Source organism: Osmerus mordax, chromosome 1 (genome assembly GCF_038355195.1).
Source record: "Osmerus mordax isolate fOsmMor3 chromosome 1, fOsmMor3.pri, whole genome shotgun sequence".
Taxonomy (NCBI): Eukaryota; Metazoa; Chordata; class Actinopteri; order Osmeriformes; family Osmeridae; genus Osmerus; species Osmerus mordax.
In genome coordinates, this window is record NC_090050.1 from 21,938,386 (window position 1) to 21,961,520 (window position 23,135).

General features: G+C 47.0%; 2 protein-coding genes across 4 annotated transcripts; one reads left to right on the plus strand and one right to left on the minus strand.

Annotated features, from left to right (window-relative positions):
• The first annotated feature begins 4,062 nt into the window (after positions 1 to 4,062).
• On the plus strand, positions 4,063 to 7,023 carry abraa (actin binding Rho activating protein a). Its single transcript, XM_067238888.1, has 2 exons — positions 4,063 to 4,780; positions 6,459 to 7,023. The coding sequence occupies exons 1-2, from the start codon at positions 4,178 to 4,180 to the stop codon at positions 6,894 to 6,896; spliced, it is 1,041 nt and encodes a 346-aa protein (XP_067094989.1). The 5' UTR covers positions 4,063 to 4,177; the 3' UTR covers positions 6,897 to 7,023.
• A 4,385-nt stretch (positions 7,024 to 11,408) lies between these two features.
• On the minus strand, positions 11,409 to 20,901 carry rims4 (regulating synaptic membrane exocytosis 4). Of its 3 annotated transcripts, none has more exons than XM_067242549.1 (6): positions 20,805 to 20,901; positions 16,685 to 16,689; positions 14,217 to 14,347; positions 12,341 to 12,555; positions 11,925 to 12,064; positions 11,409 to 11,627 (listed from the first exon to the last, which is right to left on the minus strand). In XM_067242549.1, the coding sequence occupies exons 1-6, from the start codon at positions 20,899 to 20,901 to the stop codon at positions 11,409 to 11,411; spliced, it is 807 nt and encodes a 268-aa protein (XP_067098650.1). The 3 variants fall into 3 exon arrangements, with proteins under 3 accessions (XP_067098650.1, XP_067098632.1, XP_067098641.1); XM_067242531.1 differs by lacking the exon at positions 16,685 to 16,689 and adding an exon at positions 18,712 to 18,714 and having other exon boundaries at positions 14,217 to 14,355; XM_067242540.1 differs by lacking the exon at positions 16,685 to 16,689 and having other exon boundaries at positions 14,217 to 14,355.
• Positions 20,902 to 23,135: the final 2,234 nt, after the last annotated feature.

Below are 23,135 nucleotides of genomic sequence, written 5' to 3' on the forward strand. Positions count from 1 at the left end.
TCTGCTGAACAGGGTACTGATGCTGTGGTAACTGAGGCCGGAACACATTATCAGCCTGTCACAAACAGCAGGGGGAAAACGTCTTGGCTCTGGAGTGAACTCAATCTTCACTCTCATTTTATTCTTTGGCCGTTTTTTTTGTTTTTGTTTTTATTTACGTCATTCCTGACAATCACACCATGGCAACAGGTCTTTCCAGGAGCTTCGGCTTAATGTTATGTATCATGTAACCAATGTATAACAAACTATCAGGTCAAAATCACCACGAGTGTTTGTGTGTGTTCCTAGGTGTCTGTGTGTGTGTGTGTGTGTGTGTGTGTGTGTGTGTGTGTGTGTGTGTGTGTGTGTGTACCTCAGATAGAGAAACCCAGCTATGTTGGTCTCTCAACCTTTTTTCCAAGACACGTCAGAAGAGGGGGGGGGGGTTGAAATGCAGCTGGCCAGACTTGTCAACTCAAAGCACGTGCGCACACAAACACGCATACACACATACAATATTTTTACTGTAACTTAAACTTGGTGATTTTCAGTGTAATTGTGAGATGTAGACAGTGTCAGTAATCATGAAGTGGACATATATTTGGTTAAATGATTTCCTTTATAGGAAGCAGCCTTGTCGAGGATGGATATTGAACGTAGCTGAGGTTTGCAGTACAGTTGTATAGGAACACAATTCCTGCAAGATTGTGTTGCATCCCCCTGACCTTCTAGCTGGCGAGGGGATCATAAAAGAGGTTGAGATTTACATTTAGTCATTTAGCAGACGCTCTTATCCAGAGCGACTGGATTTATATGTGTAGGTCTCTGTTCCTGGGAAATATGCCTGATCTACCTCCCTGCTTATCTGTGTATACCTGTCTGCCTGTCTGTTCACCAGTCTGACTGTATATATGCCTGTCTGTCTGCTTGCCTGTCTGACAGTCTGTCTATATGCTTGGCTGTCTGTCTGTCTGCTTTCCTGTCTGTCTGCCTGTCTTTCTGCTTGGCTGTGTGCCTGCCTGTCTGTCTGCTTGGCTGTGTGCCTGCCTGTCTGTCTGCTTGGCTGTCTGTCTGCCTGTCTGCTTTCCTGTCTGTCTGCCTGTCTTTCTGCTTGGCTGTCTGCCTGCCTGTCTGTCTGCTTTGCTTTCTTCCTGCCTGTGTGTCTGCTTGGCTGTGTGCCTCCTGTCTGTCTGCTTGGCTGTGTGCCTGCCTGTCTGTCTGTGTGCCAGCTTAAAGAGTGTCTGCTCTTGTTTCACCTCCCACATCCCCCTGCTCTGGTACAAAAATACCCCCCCGTTTTCACAGTGCTTGTTCAAGGCTCTTTGAGCTGTAGCAAAACAGTATACGGTTTTAGCAGCCCAATAACAACTGTAAAACCAACTCTCATGTTTACTGTTATCCACTTGAAAATGAAGATCAGATGTTTCTTTTTCTGTTGACTGGATCTTTGATAAGGATGTTGTTTCTTTAGTTTGCCTTGACTCTCCATCTGTTACTCTTTGTCTCACTTACATTTACATTTAATCATTTAGCAGACACTTTCATCCAAAGCAACATACAAGTGTTTATAGTAAGTGCAGTAGATAATCAAAAGGAACAAGGAACAGTCTGTAATAGACTGTCCAACAATAGCATCATGTACAGTTTCTGTATGGTTAACCCAGAACTAACACTTGAGTATGCGTCCTTGAATCTTTTTCTCCTTGACAGATAAACGCACATCTTATAAACTATTTACAGTACAAAATAGGTCAGCTCTTGGGTATACCTCTTATCTGTCGCAGCTTATCTCTTTGAGGAACCAAGCCTGGGCCCAATATAGGAAAACAGATTCTGTTTCAGACTGGCTGTCTTTCACACAACTTGTCCTCTCTTAATCAACAAAGCTAATCCATGTCTTTTATATCTTTATCTCCGACTCTGCTGGGGCTTTTCCTCATTGGATTCCCTGAAGCAGGCAGATTCCTCTCCTTCCATGGCTGTTGGATAAAGTACTTTGTTGTTCCTTGTGTTGTGTTTTTTCAATCCAGAACATCCAGAAGTGTGGAATTGAGTGACTTGGACTACATCTTTCCATAATAGTTTTGAGTGATTAGGCATTACTAAAGGACCCTGTAATAAAGCTTCAGTGGAATGTTCGAGATCTAAAACTGCTTCATAACTTGTTACGTAGGTGAATGCGTTCAACAGATTATAGCGGCTTCATCGTGAATCAAACAAGCCTCCTCACTCTTCCAGACCATAAGATCCTCACACACGGCACCTTTGGAAAGGAGAGACAAGAGGAACCAGGAATGCTTCAGATGAGGAACACAGAGCTGTCTTGCATTCCTGACTGCTCTCATCTTCTCTGATATTAAACACTGGTCACCTACACACTTATCAGCTCTGTGGGTGTGTAAGAGTCAGATGTCAAGTGTTTCTAGGTGAACCAGAATAGACCATGAGGGTTGGGGATGTGGGGGGGGAGCGGAGGGGGGTTGTGTACATACCTCAACTGTATGTCAGTCTCTCTGCATTACACACAGATCAGCTCTACATCATAGGCGATTATAAGCACAAAAAAAGCTGAATGGAAATCAGACCGTATGAATGTGTTGACAACAGAGCTCAAGGCTGTCCGTTCTCCAGCGCCATGAGAGAGGGAAACTGCAGTGTGAAGATGTAGAAAAGAGCAGCACGCTAAGGAGAGATGAGGGAGCCACACACACATCATCCCTGCTAGTAACGTTGATGTCATTGTCAGGCTGGTGGTGGAGGAGTATGCTGGCATAGAGAGACCAATCTGTTCACTCACAGCATGGCTTTACCTTGGCATTAGTGTGTGAGAGAGTGTGTGTGTGTGTGTGCGTGTGTGTGTTCGTGCCTGCGCATGTGTGTGTGTGCGCAAGTGTATGTAAGCGTGTGTGTGTGTGTTTGCGTGTCTGCGTGTGTGTGTAAGTGTGTGTGTGTGTAAGCATGTGTGTGTATGTGCGTGTTACTCCTAGTTCACCCCCCCCCCCCTCTGTGGGGGGTATTTTTACAGACCCTCCGCAGTCACTCTCAGTGTGTCTGATAAAAAAAACAATAAATGCCTCTCAGTCGTGGCTTTGTGAGAGCAGCTATGGCGTCAGTGTCAGTAGAATGCTGCATTCACAACAACATCGTGTGTCACCGGCTGTGCTGAAGAACAAATAGAACTGTGAAAGATGTTCCAAAGGAAGGAGTCAGGCTTGGAATGAAAATGTACCAAACATGACGAACATTGATTGGTTCAGCCTAAAATACAGGCTAAGAAACTTGTACTGACACCCTTGTCTATGGATGGATAGAGAGAGAGAGAGAGAGAGAGAGAGAGAGAGAGAGAGAGAGAGAGAGAGAGAGAGAGAGAGAGAGAGAGAGAGATGGAAGGAAGGATGTAGGTAGTCAGTCAGACAGACAAACAGACAGAATTGTCTTTACTGACAGCTTCCTCTTGGACTGTCCTTCAAGGCTGAAACTGGAGTCCCTTGTCCCCATGGGCCCTCTGAGAAGGGAGGCATCTGAACACCTGTCAGCCTAGGGTCAGCTGTTCTAGTCCTGGTCCATGGTTCTCTCTTTCACTTTGGTTCGGTGTCTTGTGTTCATTTTTTATTTTGGTTTCAAAAGCGAGTTTATTATATGTCTGTTTTATGTCTGTTTGTTATATTGTACTTTGCTCTGTATGTGCACTCTTCTACTGGGGCTGTAAGAAAAGGGTTTCCTGGTCTTAAAAAATGAAGATAGGGTCAATGAAAGTATGAAGGCCTCTGACCTTAGGACTGTTGTTGTTCATTATGCCTGCCTGTGTGCACACACTGAAGAACTTAGGCATTTTGCACTCCCCTCCCCCCTGGTTGAGCACTGGAATCCCCCCCTCTCACACATACCCCCCCCCCCCCCCCCCCCCCGGGGAAGGAACAGGTGGTCACTCTGCTCTGTGGTGACAGGCAAGCCCTCTCCTATCTTCCAATACTCCAATGTCACACCCTGGGACCTCCCTGACTCATGTAGGGGTTTGTGACAACGCTTCCTGTGCCACCCTCTTTATTTAAGCTCCAGAGATGGTCCTGAGGGCTCACTGCTTCTACCCTCCACTCACTCATCACAGCTTCGCTCCTCTGTCACAGCACCCTCCCTCGTACCAACCCGTGGCCTCTCCTCTCCTCCCTACCCCTCTTCGCTGTCGCCTCGAGAGGACATGAGTGGCATCGCGGCTCCGCAGGATCCCAAGCCAGAAGCCCGGCCCTTCGTCAGGGCTGTCAGGAAGATCAAATGTGCAGCCATGGTCCACAGCCTGGCTCGGAGCTGGCAGGGCTGGGCGACCGAACACTCTGACCGCCAGGAGACCATACCCTCCGGCTGGATGCCCAGCTCCGTCACCGAGGGCGAGGAGGGCAGCGAGACCAATAGCAAAGTCAAATTGACGGTGAAACCGCGCATGGTGGCGACGAACGAGGATGGAGGAAGCCAAATCAGGACGAGCGCCGTGACGAAGCGGGCGGCGACCAAACCCAGCGAGGGGGGCGGCAACTTGATCAGCGCTCTGAAGGAACGCATCATGGCGCCTGAGGACCCCGGAGCCAAGGACTTCCTGGGTGGCGGTTCACCCACTCGCCGGCGGCAGGTACGGGCCCTGGCCCTGCAGAGCCAGAACCAGGACCAGGACCAGGATAGGAAGCTGGGCTCGCGTAGCAGTAGTGTGGACACAGAGGACAGCGGCCTGGGAGACGAGGCATTGTTGGCTGGCAACAGCAGTGACAGCAGGCCAGCGCTGCTGAAGAAACAGCCCAGCAGACCCAAGGTAACCATGGGGACCAGCGGGTGTGGGGACAGCCACAGGACGCTACGGTACATGGTACCCACCCTGGCGTGGGCTCCTCTCACGAACCTCTTTTTATTCAGAGGATTCTCATCTCGTACAATCTGAGAACTCATTTTTAGTTTGGCGGTACAGCATCCTTCAAGCTGTGAATGTGTTGCTAGGTTTATGTGACATGCAGTTTAAAAGTACAGCCCGTTTGGACGGCAGTGAATAACTTCAAAGAGTGAGGCCCCCACAACATCAGTGTTTGTGACTTGGTGGACAATTAGGCATCATCCACTTGGATTTAAGGTTGCTTGTGGGTTCAACAAACATGCAGTGCCTCATCAGACAGATTCAGACATGCTGTCATGACTCAGGATACTGACAGGTCTGCTTACTTCATATCTGCAGATGTTAGGGAAGGTTATGGAGTCTTTCCTGCCCTGACAACAGCGCTAGGTTGAGCAGCCTTGTTCAGACATTTAAGTCTTTTATGTTTGCTGAGAAAGTACAGTGCATCCTAAAGGTTTTATTTAGACGGAACGTGATTTGTGCTGTGCTCGCTGCTGTGTTCAGCACAAAGGCGTTCGGTGAAGTCGTAGAGGACACTGCTAAATATCAGAAACAACTTTCCGGTTATTTGTCGGCGGACGCTGGCCGTTGGAGATCCGGTGTTCCGGAGCACAGTGGTGCCGTTGTCGTGTTCTGTCTGAAAAGGCATTAACTCACTCTTCCACAGCCTGGAGGGAAAATAATCTGACCTCCTCCAAGCAATACTATATATATAAACATGGTGGAACCAGGCCAGAGTCATGCAGGGATAAATGTATAGAAGTCAGAGGTTTGTACTGTCTGTGCTATCCTTGTAGCTATGGAAACTTGCCAGTCATGTGACCCAACTTTCCATCTGATCACTAGAATATTAGGAAACTATCTGAACCATGGAATATATTGGGGAATGGAATATATCTGCGCTGTGAGCAAACAGAGTCACCCACTGCTATGCCCAACACCTGATCTTTCAGCTAATCATGGGTCATAAAAGTGACGGAGATTTATGTTTAATGGGCCTCTGGTCTTGGAAGACCCGTCTCTCCACCTACCTGTCTACTTGAAGGACTTCTTACCAGTCAGCTTTTCTGTCTGAAAACCTGTCTGTCTGACTACCTATCTGTCTGTCTGTCTGACTACCTATCTGTCTGTCTGACTACCTGTCTGTCTGTCAGTCTGTCTGTGGTCTGCATGCCAGACCACCTCCTCTGATTTCACTCCCACATCCCCCTGCTCTCCCAAGTACAAAAATACACCAAGTTCTCAGAGTCGTTGTTCATGGTTCCTTCTGCCCAAGAGAAAGGACACACCAGTTCATACACAACACATCAACGTTTGAATGGAATATCATTTGGCACACTGAATGATATTCATATTCTTAAATGTTGTTTGGAATAATATCGCTCCATCGTTTTAAAATTCTGTTTTGAAAACACACCTGATTCAAATGAATGGGTCGTTATCCAGCTCTGCAGAAGCCTGCTTATGACCATTCATGAATGGTCATAAGCAGGAATCAGGTGGGTTGGAGCAGGGAAACATCTAAAACATGCAGGACAGGGTTGCCCTGAGGACCAGGGTTGGGAACCACTGGTCTAAACTGACTTGTGTCCCCCCCCCCCAGATTAAGGTGACCAACATGAATGACATCAAGAGTCGCTGGCAGCAGTGGTCACAGCAGCACGTGGAGGGCCAGAAGCTCAACCCCTTCAGCGAGGACTTCGACTATGAGCATGCCATGTCCCAGCGCCTGCAGAAGGGCGACGCCGGCTACGGCAAGCCCAAAGAGGGCACCCGGACGGCGGAGCGCGGGGACCGGGCGCAGAAACACGTCCAACGCGAGATGGAAGAGATGTGCTTCATCATCAGGGACATGGGCCTGACAGACAAACAGGGGCGCGTCTACATCACCTTCGGACGCCTGTTTGACCGCTACGTTAAGATCTCGGACAAGGTGGTGGGAATCGCGCTGCGCTGCAGGAAACACAAGATGCTGGATTTTGAGGGGGAGATGCTGTGGAAGGGCCAGGATGATCATGTGATTATTACACTGAAGGACTGAATACACACTCACAGCCACAAACACACTATTTCTGAAGTGTGTGTGCAGTGTATGCACACACTCACAGACACATATGTACAGTAGATATTTATCGGCTCAAACACACACACTTAACACAAAGACATATTTACATTTAGAAATTCAAATACCTCCACCACTCCTCGCTCCAGAGACTTTCCGTGTTAGAAGAACTACAATATGATGGAAGCTGAAACTGAATTATCACTTATTTCCAGCGACAGATGCACTTTATGTGAACATTTCTTTCAAAGTGAAAGTGTCTAAGTCTTCTCACAGAAGGACTTTTTGTAAATGTTTACATCATCTATAAGTAGATGCCCATCAAACTCAGGAGTTGACATATATAGGCAGCTGTAAAGCTCTGGCATAAAGGGCTTTACAGATAAGATTTAATTTGATCTATGCAGAGCCACACAGACTCCTGCGAATCCCAGCTGCATAACTCTCAACACTCACAAACAGATTCCTGAAGTCAATGTGTTCCTCACACCTAAACAACATGCTGCCCTGATAGCTTTTGGACAGCCAAGTTATCCTTCAGTCTGTGAATGCCAATCTAAAGAATATTTTGACTTTACTCAACTATTATTTATTTGAAGTGAAGTTAGGGTGTGTTGCAATAGTTGTTGTTATTGTTGTAAAATTCTTGAAATGACTTTCTATTTATTCTGTTTTGGTAAATACTGTTTAAAGATTTTGGAGTGCTGCTAGCCTTGATACTGCAAAGTTGTAGTATTATAAAATGTTTCATGTTTTTGAAAAGTATGTTTATAATGCTTTTACAATGCTTCTTTGATTATTTCTTTCAAATAGTCAGTTATTGCCATTCTAGTGAGGAATTTGAATTCCTGTTTTCTGATCTAGAATATTTGTCATATGGTTGTGTTTTAACCCCCAAAAACATTATTTGATAAAATAAGGTACTGTCATCAATATATTATTTGGAATGTGTATCTCTTGTGCTGTGGGTCATTGAGACCCACCGTTGTGGTGCAAAAGGTTGGTAACAATGACCCGAAGGCAGCACAAGTGGTATTCATTGAAAATCAACAATGTCCTCAACAACTGGGCAACAATGAAGCAGTAGAAAACTGTGGAAAAAAATATCTTACAGCAGGTGAACATTTTAAATTAGAGTAAAACTGTTTTATTGACAGTTTAAATAGGTTAACAACACACCAAATTGTGCAGTACTCAACAATAACATTTTTGAAAGAACCTCAATTAGAAATGATAAGTGGGATGGCATGCCAAGTCTGGTTGTTCAACTATACCTGCCTATAACGTCCAACATTTCTCTGTCGAATGAAACAAAAAAGCAAATTCTACCCAGACTACCCAGTATCTTCAAAGCTCTAAAAATCTGTTGGATGTGGTAGAAGACTGACACACTAAGAACTGAATGGCAGCGTGGACGGGGAGTCTAAGCAGTGTTCTTATATCTTGCTCAAACTCTTAGAAAGGCTCACGCTAGGCTCGTGCAGAGCGTCCGGATGGACAGGTTGATCCACCCGTCGGTCAGAGCCTTGCAGGTCAAAAAGAACCAATTTCCCATCAGAAGCAGTTGGTTGCGGTGAGGTTGGTGTTCTCCCAGCCTTCAGTATTTATAAGGCCTCCGTTTTGTGCCACAGTTGATAGCGCTGAGCATTGCTGAGCACGACAGAGCAGAGACAGGAGAGGAGCGGGATTAAGTTCAATGGCAAAAACTCGTGCCGTATCGTATGCATCGGTTTCAAATACAATTAGACAGCGGGAATTGTTAAAAAGAAAAGAAAAAAGAAAAGTAATGAAAAATACAGTGTTGGTCTATTATCTCTATCCATAACCAACTACGATTCAAAGTTCTTGGACATTGAGACAAAATCGTCCCTTAGTGGTGGGATTAGAGAGAGGCTGGTGGTTCAGACTTGGCTTTTCAGTATTACTGTACTTCGGGGCACATGAATGCTATTAAATAAATGTGTTTATAGACTTGTTTTCTACTCGATAATCAAAAATTTAACAATTTGGCACATACACATGACAGCTATAAAGAACATTCTGGAGGTCGGTGCACGATGAGCTGGCTGATTTCATCGTCTCTACGTTCAATAATTAAAAAAAAATCATTTACAATTTAATTTTACAAAAATACAATAACATTGCACAATAACTTATTTTTTTTACTGTTTTTGAATAACCAAAAAGTAATCCCTATCTTTTGAAATGGTATGTTTCTTTTCGTACTCCCTTTTGTTGCTCACACTTTAAACAACGTTTTTCCCCCATGCTATCTGTTAGCAACATCATTACCTACTAACTCAGCACCGTTTATCCATACCTGCATTGCTCTATACTTTGTAAAACCAGTAGGGGATGAACCTGTGTGTTTTATTACCACGCCTAAGGTCAAAATGGCATTATTATCTAGGCCTCCAGTTATCAGAGGGGGTCGGAATCATCCAACCATGCTACGATGGTGTCGGCCATGTTTGATCATGTGATTGGATTGAACCCAAGGCCGTGGTCACAAATCATCCAGCAAAACTACTAAAAAGGTAGACGAAGTTTCGCATTCAAACATATATGCTGCCACATTGTAATGAGCGGTGGTCAAACGATTCAGAATTTCATTTCTATTTATTTACTACTTGAGAGCTCTGCACGAAATACAAAGTATTTCTTTAATATTTTTTACTTAAAAAGGACAGTGTGGGTAAAGTTTTTTTTGTCGTTGAGGCAGCCATTTTTATTGACTTGTGGCTTCTCTCCATTGATAACAATTGTAAAAAGGTGGATGTTAAATATTTTTTTAAATGTTAAACAGTGTGACCACAGCCTCCCCTCAGCAGTATGACGTCTGAACATGGTGCTGCTACTTATTGCTTCGTAATATCAAGTTATTCAGTTAACAGATTTAAACTAGTTAAACATTTTAAACAAGTTAACAGACTTAAACATCAACATTCCTGCAACATTGCTACTTGCTCAACTAGGATTCATCGACCGTCACACGGTATTTTACCTAAAAGTCTTAAATCCTAAATGGTGTTAAAACCAACACAATGTGAGGAACACTTACAGTACTTCAGAATGTACTACAGTGTCTCGAGAGTGGCCTGTTGGCAGTTTCCGATGATAATACTAAGTGGTCCTTAACATGCAACATGTTTTACAGTTTATTTGACAGATTATGACTCGCGTATCCATGGTGACCAGAAATGGAACACAGCAGCACACAGTCAATATCAACACTACAGTAGCAGTAATACAAATTTTCATAAAATCAAAATAAACTGCTACATTTTCTAGTCCTCAACCCATGTTGTGTTTTATACCAACACCATAAATCTTCAGCTCTTTCAACCTTTCTTAATATCTCATGCTAAATCTTATCATGGCCTATAAATCAAGAGAGTTCTCTGGCAAGCGAAGGGCCTCAACTAAAGCTACAACGAGCCACTTCTCTCCTTCCATGGCGCAGGGAATTGTTCCGACCGCAAATAAAAACACGAAGAAGTGCCCAAAACAAAGATGTGATGGTGTGTTGATCCCGGCTACATCTCTACAGTGTGTACACAGCCTTCCCCTCCCCTCTGGCTCTGTTAAATGTATCCACACCCCTCCCATCTTATCCAGCTTCGTTCTCCTCCTTCACTCCTCCTTCACTTCTCTTCCACTTCCTCCTACTCTTCCTCCCCCTCTTCCTCCCCCTCCTCCCCCTCTTCCTCCTCCTCCTCTTCCTCCCCCTCTTCCTCCTCCTCTTCCCAGATTGCGTTGTTAATCACTGGCTCTGCTGACAGTCCCGGGAGAAAGGCGGTAATTTTACAAGGACCGTGTCAATTGTGGCCCATCAACAGCCTCCCACACCCCCCGCGTTCTTCCTCATTCAACAACTCTGTTACCAGCTACACATTAAAGACACTGCTGGTAGATTGGCACAGTAGAACTCTTCAAACAATAGCCAAGCTTCTAAGACGATAGGTTTCTACAAAACAACAGTTAGAAGATCAAAACCACTCCTGTGTAGAAATATCTTACTGTTCCTTTAACCGTTTAAAAGATTTCTCCTGATTCTGTTATTATTCTGATGTCTGGGTCGTTTAATTGGCCAGGCCTACCTTTGCCCAAATGTCGTGGCAACAGTTACCATTGTTACAGATGGAACTATCAAAATAACACATAATCAAATAGAACCTTCCAGAAGTCATAATGATAGAACCCTTCAGCTTCCCATTATTCCAACCTTCAGTGCTGCCCCCTACTGTCAGACCTAAGCACTGCACCTGATGCGGCAGGAAAACAATCCCAACAGTGTGGAGTTGAAACCAGGAAGTCCTTATATGGGTCCAGGAAGTGTTGTCATCCTTGAACGCCCCTGCCCCTTCACACCTGCTGCTCTAGAAAAGGTCACAATCAGTTATGTCTCCCCCAGGCTCAAAGCAATGCATTATGGGAGAGGGGCAGGTGGGGCACAAAGAGAAGGTTAGAGAACTCCAGTTCCCAAGATCCTCAGGAGCGGTCACAGCAAGGGCCCACAGTGCTCTCCAAGGACAGCTGGGAGGAGTGGCGAATCAGAGGAGCCATCCCAGGTTCCACCATGGAGGAGGTGGGAAACAGCTTGTACCAGCCAATCACCATGCTGCTCAGTTCCAGCTCCTCCAATAGGATGCGGGCCACTCCCATGAAGCACTTGCGGTCCATGCGTCCATAGTTTCCCCAGACGATCACCTGCCAAAGACACATCAAAGAAATGGCTGCAGCGATGGTTGTCATGGAGACAACTGATCTGGAATGGTTGTTATGTTGGCAACTGCGTGTGATTGTCATCATTGAAACGTTCACGTCTACATGTTACAGCTAGCCTTCTTTCTAAGTTACATCAGGATGAAGGTGATACTGGACTGGAGAAAAGATGAAAGGACAGAGAAAGAAATGGTGAGATGAGGAGGAGGGGGTGGAGTAGGTCTCAAAAGGCTGCTGCTAGTGTGTGTGTGTGTGTGTGTGTGTGTGTGTGTGTGTAGTTACCTGCACCACCTTCCCCTGAGGGCTCTCTGAGAAGATGAGCAGTTGGTTGTAGAGCGGGTCCAGAGACTTCCTGACCGACTTTGTCTTCTTCTTGGCCACACACACCCCGTTCTCAAGGAGATACACCTTTATATAGGCAGCTAGAGAAGAGGAGAGGAGAGAGGAGAGGAGGAGAGAGGGAGAGAGGAGAGGAGTGGAGGAGAGAGGATAGGAGGAGAGGAGAGGACAGAGGAGGAGAGGAGAGGAGAGGAGAGAAGAGGAGAGGTGAGGAGGAGAGAGGAGAGGAGGAGAGGAGAGGAGGAGAGAGAAGGAGCGTAGAGGAAAAGAGAGAAGGAGGTGAAGGAGAGGTTTTATTGCTTGGGGGGCAGCCACACATCTACACATCCAACCACCTTCGCCTCATGCTCTCCCTTTACCTGGGGGTCCCTTGGAGCCAGGTTTCATGGTGAGTCCGCGGGCCTGAACGATCTCCACCTCCAGGCCGCCGTTCCTCTCCACCAGGCCCAGCTCGACGTCACCCAGCGACGTGGTCGCCAACGTCTGCCTGCCCACAAACTGGGCAGGACCCATCCCATCCAGGAAGTCACTGAACTGGGTGTCTGAAGCCAGGCACATGCCACTGTAGTTCAGACTGGGAGACGAGACAAGGTGACGTCGTTAGGACACGCTCCAGTGTAGATGTGAGCAGTAGAGAGCAAAGTGAATGAAAGACGACTAGAGGGAAGTAGAGGGAAGTAGAGAGGGTGAAAGCAGAGAAGCACCTGGCAGAGTCAGATTGGGGAGTCTGGTGCATAAACATCTCATCCTGGTGCTCTCAAGGTTTGACAAGGAATCTTTCTTTATATTTAACAGTACCGATAGAAGGGCAAACCTGGACTATTACCGCTGAAGGTCCCTGAAGTGTGCTGTTCCAATGCTTCACACATACACACACACATTTTTGTCCAGTTGGTAGGTGTTGATTGGGTGAAATGGATTTCTTCTTCTCCGTGTTCAATTCACTGAGCTAAATTGCTCCTTTCTGTGTTCTACTATATCTGTACACACATCCCCCCCTCCTCACCTGCCCCCTCCCTTCTTCTCTTCACCTCTTCCCTTGTTTTCTTCTCCTCTCCAGGTTCTGGTCTATTTTTATAGTCTTGCTGGGACGGACCGAGCAGCACCAGCTGTCACCCGTTGGCCAGCCAAAGTCTCCGGAGAGTTCTCTTTCCCTTTTCGCACTCTCTTTTTTCTCTGTCCATTCTCTCGATCTCCATCTCTCCCTGTCCTCTTCCCTTCCTGTCCTGCTCCCCTCTCTTGTGTTTTTCTGCTGAGGTGTCAAAACAGGCCTGGGAGAATTGTGTCAACGCCACACCACACACTCTACAACCCCACCACAGTCACACCACATACACGCCATGTGTGGCTCCACATGCATGCAGTTTTTGTTTATCACATGACTCAATGTCATCGGGCCAAATCATCAAGCGACTGTGATTTGACATGAGTTCTGGCAACTGTTCCTGTCAGTATTATGACATGTATCCTTCCCCAGACCTGTGAGCAGGACACAACTTTAGACGACAATGTGTCTGTAGTGTATATCAGAGTAAAGAAATATCCCCAGTTGATCTTATATAGGTGAACAGGGTAAACAGTTTGTAGTGAGAGAGTTGCAGTAAGATCCAGCTCTTCCTACAGTACGTCAGACAGAGCTACATTTTGTGATTATCGACATATTTCTGAGAAGCATCAGCGCAGCACACACACACACACATTACATTACATATACACACAAACACAGACATACACACACCAAAAACACACACTTACCGTGAACGACACATTATAGATCAGAATATACCCATATATATTTTATGTTCTACAGTCAGTCTGGAGCATTCTGCAGCCTTGTTTACGTAAAGAAGCATTATCTGTTATGTATTCATGAGTTCATAAGATGCAGTAGACCCATGGGGCATGGCGGAGTGCCATGGTGCCAGCAATGTAATCCCAGGGATGACTGGATTATAATCCACACTCAATGAGCCTGATTCCCTTCTGATGCTGTGTGTGTGTGTGTGTGTGTGTGTGTATATGTGTGTGTGGCTTTGTGTATGTGAGCATGTGTGTGTATTTGGCTAGCTCCGACACCATAAAATATGAGTTTTCATTTCATAGTAAAATGGCTCCAATGGTGCGTTTGGTTCCAGTTCATACACAGTTGTACAGGTTTAACACATGGGGTAGTATCCACGTATGCAGGGTGGTATGAAGGTACACATGGGTGGTTGAGGGCAGGCCAGTACGTACTTGCCCTCAGAGCCGTAGCTGTTCATGCTGTCCTCAATGCTCTCGTGGCTGGCCTGCCGGACAGTCCTACTGGGCATGTCCACCGCCAGCCCTGTCTCCGTGCTGCGCTGGATCCCCTTCAGTCTGCGGCCCTCCGCCTCTGCAGGGCGGCACAGGCACACAGTCACGAGGAGGACACAGGTAGATAGAGGACACAGGTAGATAGAGGACACAGGTAGATAGAAGGCACAGGTAGATAGAGGGCACAGGTAGATAGAGGACACAGGTAGATAGAGGACACAGGTAGATAGAGGGCACAGGTAGATAGAGGGCACAGGTAGATAGAGGACACAGGTAGATAGAGGGCACAGGTAGATAGAGGACACAGGTACATAGAGGACACAGGTAGATAGAGGACACAGGTAGATAGAGGACACAGGTAGATAGAGGACACAGGTAGATAGAGGACACAGGTAGATAGAGGACACAGGTACATAGAGGACACAGGTAGATAGAGGACACAGGTAGATAGAGGACACAGGTAGATAGAGGACACAGGTAGATAGAGGACACAGGTAGATAGAGGACACAGGTAGATAGAGGGCACAGGTAGATAGAGGACACAGGTAGATAGAGGGCACAGGTAGATAGAGGACACAGGTACATAGAGGACACAGGTAGATAGAGGACACAGGTAGATAGAGGACACAGGTAGATAGAGGACACAGGTAGATAGAGGACACAGGTAGATAGAGGACACAGGTACATAGAGGACACAGGTAGATAGAGGACACAGGTAGATAGAGGACACAGGTAGATAGAGGACACAGGTACATAGAGGGACACTGTCACACAGTCACACTGAGGACACAGCCACAGTTTGTGTTTTGATTGAACACTGTTTCTGATGTCCTCAATTAGTCATTAAGGACACTCACACTAATTTAGTGTCATTTCTATGCTGTAGCCTCTGGATGTGACTTCAGTGTAAGCGGGCAGATCCAGCAGAGGGCGTCAGGGTTTGGGTTTTTCAAGGTCCTCCGTAAAACATGACCCAGAATATTTCTATTTCCATCCCCTTCACTAGGGACTGAAGCACCGGTAGATCTGGGCTAGCAAAGCTCCACTACTGGACTCATCTAGCTGGTCTGCTGCTGTCTGGAGTTGATCTCTATCCCCCACACCCTCTCTCTCTTCCATGGTCTGTGAGGGAGCAACGTTTGAATAATCAAATAATAAAAAAGTGTCTTTGTTTTTGTGGGAATAACATGCACCTAACCAACCTATGTGTTCTCTCTCTTCTCTTTCCTTCTCTCTCTTTTTTTTGTCTCCACCTTTGCCTCTCTCCCTCTTCATCTTTTCTCTATTCTCTTTTCTCTCTCTCTCCCTTGTTAGTGTCTGGCTGTCGTTCTCCTGCTCAGTCTTGTTTACATTTACATTTAGTCATTTAGCAGACTCTCTTATCCAGAGCGACTTACAGTAAGTACAGGGACATTCCCCCCGAGGCAAGTAGGGTGAAGTGCCTTGCCCAAGGACACAACGTCATTTTGCACTGCCGGGGAATCGAACTGGCAACCTTCTGATTACTAGTCCGCTTCCCTCACCGCTCAGCCACCTGACTCCCCTCTCTTTCTGTTCCTATGTCTTTTTCTTTGTCTTCCCCTCTCTCCACCACTGTCTCCCTCCCTCGTTCTCTCTCTCCTTTTCTCTGTTATACAGTTGGTTATTTATGATCTGTTTGGATGTTTTATAAACCCACGTGTCACGTGATGTCACCCTGGCAGGCAAGAGGCCTCGTTGTCACCATCACAACGACAGCGACTGGAAAAGAACACTCTGTCAACAGCAACTCTGATGAGGATGCTGTTGCCATGGGAGACCAGGCCAAAGCATCCTGTGTCTCTGAGAGTGCTTGGGAGCTTTTTAACATTTCAGAGAGGGATGGTTATCTTCAAAGTGTGTGTCTGCTCTCACTCAGAGCACAGCCGACTACAGGGACTGTTGAGGCAGACACAGTACTAAATCAACTGTATATATAAAGACTCAAACAGGAAGTAGACCCCTTCACAGGAAGTAGACCCAAGCCTGGACTAATGGGGGTAATGTAGCACCTCCGTTACCAGGGGGCAGTATCGACCCCAGCTGCGGCCATCAGAGCTTGTGGTTATTTTGATTGATTGCCTGCCCTGTGTTTCCCACACACAAACCTCACCGAGGCTGCCTCACAACACGCCTCGCCCAGCACGGTGCCTGAGATCGAGCCTGTCCTCTCCCAAAACATAACATTTGGATTTGACTTTGAGCTTTGCGTCTCTCCAGCCCGCACCTTGTCCCACTCTCCTCTACCTCCTCCAGTCAGCAGCACTGACCCACACAGTTACAGCAGCTTGGCAAAGAGTCAATCGGTTAACTGTCAATAACAGTCAAATCACAGTGTATTTCTTTAAATAGTCATGTACACTATATTTACATAAAATACAACATAGGACATCTCCTAAATGCCAGAGAACGTTAGGAGAAACATGCGACTACTCAATAAGTTACATAGTGTTCTCCTTTACATCAAAACGGATTTCCCAAAATATATATCCGGATAAAGAAACAGATTGAAAAGCGAAATTAAAGAAAGAGCACATTCCTATGTGTGCTGCCCAATGCTAGAGTTGGATATTGTTGCTACGTGAAGGTGCCTTACACCTCTCTCTGACATGGCACGCCTCAATGGCTACCATGTGCTCTTATCACATCCCATAATTTCTAACAGGAGTAAAAAAAAATTGTATTGGTCCAGTGGCCCTAGCAACATACGTTCAGATGAAAGGTGATTGCTTGTGTTTGTGTGTGAGTGTGTATGCGTGCATGCATACTTGTATTTGTGTGCGGGTATGTATGCGTGCATGATGCTAGTCATTGTGTTAAGCCCTAAGTAGTCCCATTTTGCAAAGCTGATAAGAGCATGTTATGTAAATGGATGAATCTAAACAAATAATGTCCTGATACAACTCACATGGGTGTAGTAAACAGATCAAGTCTAGGGAGATGCTACACAGAAGAGAAACATGCACACACACTCACACACACTCACACACACTCACACACACACTCACACACACTCACACACACACTCACACACACGCACAAACGGACAGGCACACAGCTGTATTCTATCATAGTAGCAGTGTGTGTCTGAAAAGGTCAGAGCTGTCCATGTAGCTGTTAGACCTTACCCTGACACAACAGGTTACCCAGCGTGTTACTGTTTATGTTACAGTTAGCCTTCATGCTACATCAGTGTGCATATAAAGAATGACATCCAGAGATGTAGCAGAGATGTAGCTGAGCAGTAACGGTAGAGATGTAGGTGAGCAGTAACGGTACTGATGTAGGTGAGCAGTAACAGTACTGATGTAGGTGAGCAGTAACGGTACTGATGTAGGTGAGCAGTAACGGTAGAGATGTAGGTGAGCAGTAACGGTAGAGATGTAGGTGAGCAGTAACGGTACTGATGTAGGTGAGCAGTAACGGTAGAGATGTAGGTGAGCAGTAACGGTAGAGATGTAGGTGAGCAGTAACGGTAGAGATGTAGGTGAGCAGTAACGCTACTGATGTAGGTGAGCAGTAACGGTAGAGATGTAGGTGAGCAGTAACGGTAGAGATGTAGGTGAGCAGTAACGGTAGAGATGTAGGTGAGCAGTAACGCTACTGATGTAGGTGAGCAGTAACGGTAGAGATGTAGGTGAGCAGTAACGGTAGAGATGTAGGTGAGCAGTAACGGTAGAGATGTAGGTGAGCAGTAACGGTAGAGATGTAGGTGAGCAGTAACGGTAGAGATGTAGGTGAGCAGTAACGGTAGAGATGTAGGTGAGCAGTAACGGTACTGATGTAGGTGAGCAGTAACAGTACTGATGTAGGTGAGCAGTAACGGTACTGATGTAGGTGAGCAGTAACGGTAGAGATGTAGGTGAGCAGTAACGGTAGAGATGTAGGTGAGCAGTAACGGTAGAGATGTAGGTGAGCAGTAACGGTAGAGATGTAGGTGAGCAGTAACGGTAGAGATGTAGGTGAGCAGTAACGCTACTGATGTAGGTGAGCAGTAACGGTAGAGATGTAGGTGAGCAGTAACGCTACTGATGTAGGTGAGCAGTAACGGTAGAGATGTAGAGTAAGGAAGCAAGTGAGAAGACCGACTGCTCGGTGCGATGGATGATGTTTCCCTCCTTCTCCCCTAGGAGCAGACCTGCTTTTCTCTTCTCCTCTTTTGTGCTGACTTTTCTAGGTCATCATTCTGAAACCGTTTCTTGCCCTCCCCTTTGCATTTTTCCACATCTATCCATCGCTTCCTCCCTCCCTGCTTCTGTCCTTGCCTCCGTTCATTTCAGTCCCTCTCCTGTGTTTGCATCCTCTACTTTCCCACTCACTCCCCCCGTCTCTCACATCCCAACGCCATCCATCACTCGACCCCCCCTTCGACGTCCCTCATCCTTTCACCCTCCCTGCCACCCCTCCATCCCCACACCCACTGACCCCTCACCCCAGCAGCCAGCTACCTGACCAGTAGAAGACTAATGGTTCATTTCCTGTTAGAATGAATGGCAGGTCATTACTTCCTCATTACCTGGAGTTCCATTCATCACAAGCTGTACCAGGCCTAAAACACAGAGCACTGTGAATGTGTGTGTGTGTGCCTGTGTGTGTCTCTGTGTGTGAGAGCGTGTGCGTGGCCCGTGTGTGACCCTGGTGTTTCTATATCTGAGCCCAGCTCCATCTTGCTGGTTGAAGCTGATGAATGGCAGGGCAGGCAGAGGGTTGCCAGGGGCGTTGTTGATTAGCTCAGGGTTGTTTCTTCTGTATTTCTTTCGGGAAAATAAACTCTGAATAAGCTGGTTCTCCTTTCATCCATCCCTCATTCCCCTCCTTCATAAATCCCTCACTATCCGTGTGGAAGTGTGGGTGCTGTTTGATGTATTCCTGTCGGAGAGGAGCTGCTCACCTCAGGCTCTCAGTTCTCACAGAGAGAGGAAGAGAGAGAGAGAGAGAGAGAGAGAGAGAGAGAGAGAGAGAGAGAGAGAGAGAGAGAGAGAGAGAGAGAGAGAGAGAGCGAGAGAGAGAGAGAGAGAGAGAGAGAGAGAGGAAGAGAGAGAGAGAGAGAGAGGTAGAATGATAGAGATTTTGCGAAGAAACCAAGAATCACATTCCATATTAAATTGTTAGGTTAGGAAGGTGAAGTTGTGAGATAATTATGCTTCAAACAGCCATTTAGAGACATTCAATTTCAAGACAGTGTGACAGGTCTATTGTCTCTTTCCAGCTTTCTCCCTTGACAACTTGAAGAGGCACATTAACCATCATCATCAGGATTCTAGCAGCAGCACTAACAAAGCAACGCCCCCAAAAAACTGTACAAACAGGCTGGACTAACACAGCATGGCTGGGATAAAAGCAATGCCAAACTGCATATTACCAATGCTAGTACCCCAATATATCATCTAGAAAGATACTTTGAGGGAAACAGACAGAGAAGCACTAGTACATGCTGAGAGAGAGAGAGTCAGAGAGAGAGAGAGAGAGAGAGAGAGAGAGAGAGAGAGAGAGAGAGAGAGAGAGAGAGAGTCAGAGAGAGAGAGAGAGAGAGAGAGAGAGAGAGAGAGAGAGGAGGGGGGGTGAGAAAAGCCAGTGAAAGAGAGAAACTGTAGACATGGAGAGATCCAGACAGCACCAGACAGACAGTGTCTCAGTGCCAGCAGTGGGTCTGCGTGTGCATGTCTGCGTGTGCATGTCTGAGTGTGCACTCATGTGTACGTCTGTGGAGGACGTGGATGTGATGCGTGTGTGTGAGATGAGCTAAAGTCAGCCATCTCTCCCAGGAGACAGGACAGGAGGAGACAGACCTGTAGCTCCCTCTGCTCTGCCTCACCAGCGCCCCACCATCCCTCCCCCTCCACCTCCCTCTTCCTGTCCATGTGTATGTGTGTCTGCGTGCGTATGCTGATGCGTACGTGTGTCTGTGTGTGTGTGTGTGATTCCTGGCAGCAGCTCTGAGAGCAGCGCTGCTTAGCTCCAGCGGAGGGTAATGAGATTGGTCTGTCTGGATGAAGCTCCTCTCTGTGGGGCGGCTGCCTCTGTTTTCACCCACCCCAGAGAGCCCTGCCTGCAGGTGACACCTACCCCCCCCCCCCCCCCCCCCCAGCAGTCAACCGATCACCTCTTACACAACCACACACACTGTAGGGAGCACTACTGGATGTGAGACATCCTGGTGCTTAACAACAACCTGCAGCACACACAAACTCATTCACACGCGTACACACTAGTGGTACAGCAAAGCAGATTAAGGGAAGATGACAGAGGTGTTGTAAGCCTGTTCACCATGTTCTGGTAGCTAACAAAAGCCCCCACTATGGTACTCTGGTGATTGCTGCTGTTGTGATCAAACTAGCCAGGCAGCTAATGATTTTAGCGCATTACCTAAAAAGAGGCAACTTACCAGCCGACACACACAGATCCACGTTGGCGAGACACAACCAGTGAGGATGGTACAGGTGGTGTTTTATGAGGTCATCAGTGTGTGTGTGTGTGTGTGTGGGTGTGCATGCTTGCTTGCCAGCTCACCTCCATCATCCTCATCAAATGAGTTCATGCAGGGGAAGTAGATGGCGAGAGCCTCGAAGGATGCTGATAGGCTGACGCGGCTCTGAGAGCGCTCCATGTACAGGCCGGGCGTGGGCGCCGGCTCGGCCGGCTTGGCCAGGCGTGTCTGGGCATTCTTCACGCGGAGCACGGCACGCGGCGTCTTGGCAGAACTTCACAGCCCCCGGAGCAAACAGAAACACACACTCCACGTCTCCCTGCTCCCTCTCTCTCTCTCCACCGTCTCCTCTCCTCTTTCCTCAGTCTCTTCTCTTCCTCCTCTCCTCTCTTCCTCGTGTCTTCTTCTATCTCCCGCTCCTCTCCCCTCAGGGCTGGGAGGCTGTCTTCAATCCAGCTCCTCCAGACTGGACCAGCTTCCGCAACTTTAGTTGAGGAGAGGCAAAGCAACCAGTCAGCTAACTAGTAAACCAGCCAGCCAGCAAGTTATACAGCCAGTGAGACAGTCAGGTAGTCAGTTAGACACTCAGCCATTCAGCCAGACATCCAGCCGGAGTTGAATAAAAAATTAAAAAGGTCTCTGAATAAACAAAATTTGAAATGTAAGGAGAAAAAAAGCTTACAGTTGAACAGAGAGGGCTGTTTCTGTTGTTGTTGTCGTTGCTGTGTTGACGTGAATGTCAGCTCCAGGTTGCATGGTTGATGTAGATGCTGGTTCCCCCTCCAGCTCTCCTTCCTCTGCCCTGCTCTGCCTGTGTCGGTCTGGTCGCTGGGGTGATGGCAGACAGTGGCTGCTACTCTTTTTCTCACACTCTCTCTCTCTCTCTCGATCTGCTCTTCAGCTCAAGCCTGACTCACTTCATTCACTGGCAAACCTCTTTGTGGAGAAAGGGAGGGAGGAAGAGAGGGAGGGAGAGAGGTGAGTGACGGCAGACTGTTGCTGGGATTCTGCAGTTCCACCAATTGGAGAGGGGATGTGGGGAAACTGGGTGTGGCTTAGATCTGCCGGCAGCCTTTCGGGCTAGGCAAGTTTATTACATCCATCTCCTCTCCTCCCTCCCAATCCCTTTGTTTTTCTTTCTTCTCTTTACATCGGTCCATCTCTCTATCAAGACATCTCTCTGTCTATAATCTCTAATTATCTTGTCACACTCATTCTTTCCCACCGGTATCATCTCTCACTATCTCAGTCTCTCTCACCATCTCCACCCAATCCTTCTCGCTTTCTAATCTGCAGCCTCTTCTAAGAGATGATCTGTCTCTTCTAGGGAGCTCTCACATCGGTCTGTGTGTGAATGTGTGTGGTGTGTGATTACAGTTAAATGGATCTGTCCGCTGGGCATTAGTGCAGGCTCCTAGTGCTGCTATGTGGTGGCCCGGGGCATGTCCGGGGCATGTCCACAAGCTGACTATACCGTGTCAGAAAGTTGCCAGCTTGGTGTGTAGGCAATGTATAGCATAGGGAAAGGTGTTGATCTACACATTTCTAAAGTAAAATGCAAACATGTGACAGTGTACATGGCATGCTGGACATCAGTGTGGCTAATCTGAGTGAGAGACTTTGCAGAAAAGACACGGGAACAAGCCACCAAATCTATTACTAACCAAAAACCGCTGGTCTGGTGGGGTCATTAGACCTGATTCAGCATTGTCACGGTAACCCTGTACACTCGGTCTGGGGGCAGAGATTGGTTCCATCAAGGTCTTGAAGGGGCGGTTTTGCGTCCCGCTGACAGGTAGCAATCTCTCCAGGAGAATCTGGCTCGAGAAGCCAAGCCATGTGACCAGGATGAAGGAAAGAGCACGCTCCACAAAGAGCACGCTCCACAAGGCGTCTATAAAATGACTGACACTGAGAGGGTGAATCAAACAGCTGTTCACAGGTGCTTCTCCTGTTTAACGCAACTCGAGCTAGGACTGCTTGTAAATCAGTAGGCAAGCAATCAGTGTTGTTTGTAGCATTCCGCCACAAAAATACATGTCTACACGAACACACACAAACACACACGCAGCATGTCGCTCGTGGGGATTATGTAAGGAAATGTGTTTTACTCCTATAATCCTTGCCTGTTCTGTAGTAATAGTACAGCCTTACTAAGCCAAGTTGAGACATTCAACAGATTTCTGTCTGCTACACACACTGAAAACACACACTAAAGTTCACAAACTGGTACTGTACTGAACACCGACTCAACACATGCACGGAACTCAACACACTGAAAACTCGCATGAAACACACACTAAGCTCCGCACAGTAAACACCACAAACTCATATACTGTGATGAACTTCACTGGTATAGCACGCAAACTAAACTCCACACACTAAACACCAACTAAATGCACATACTGTACTGA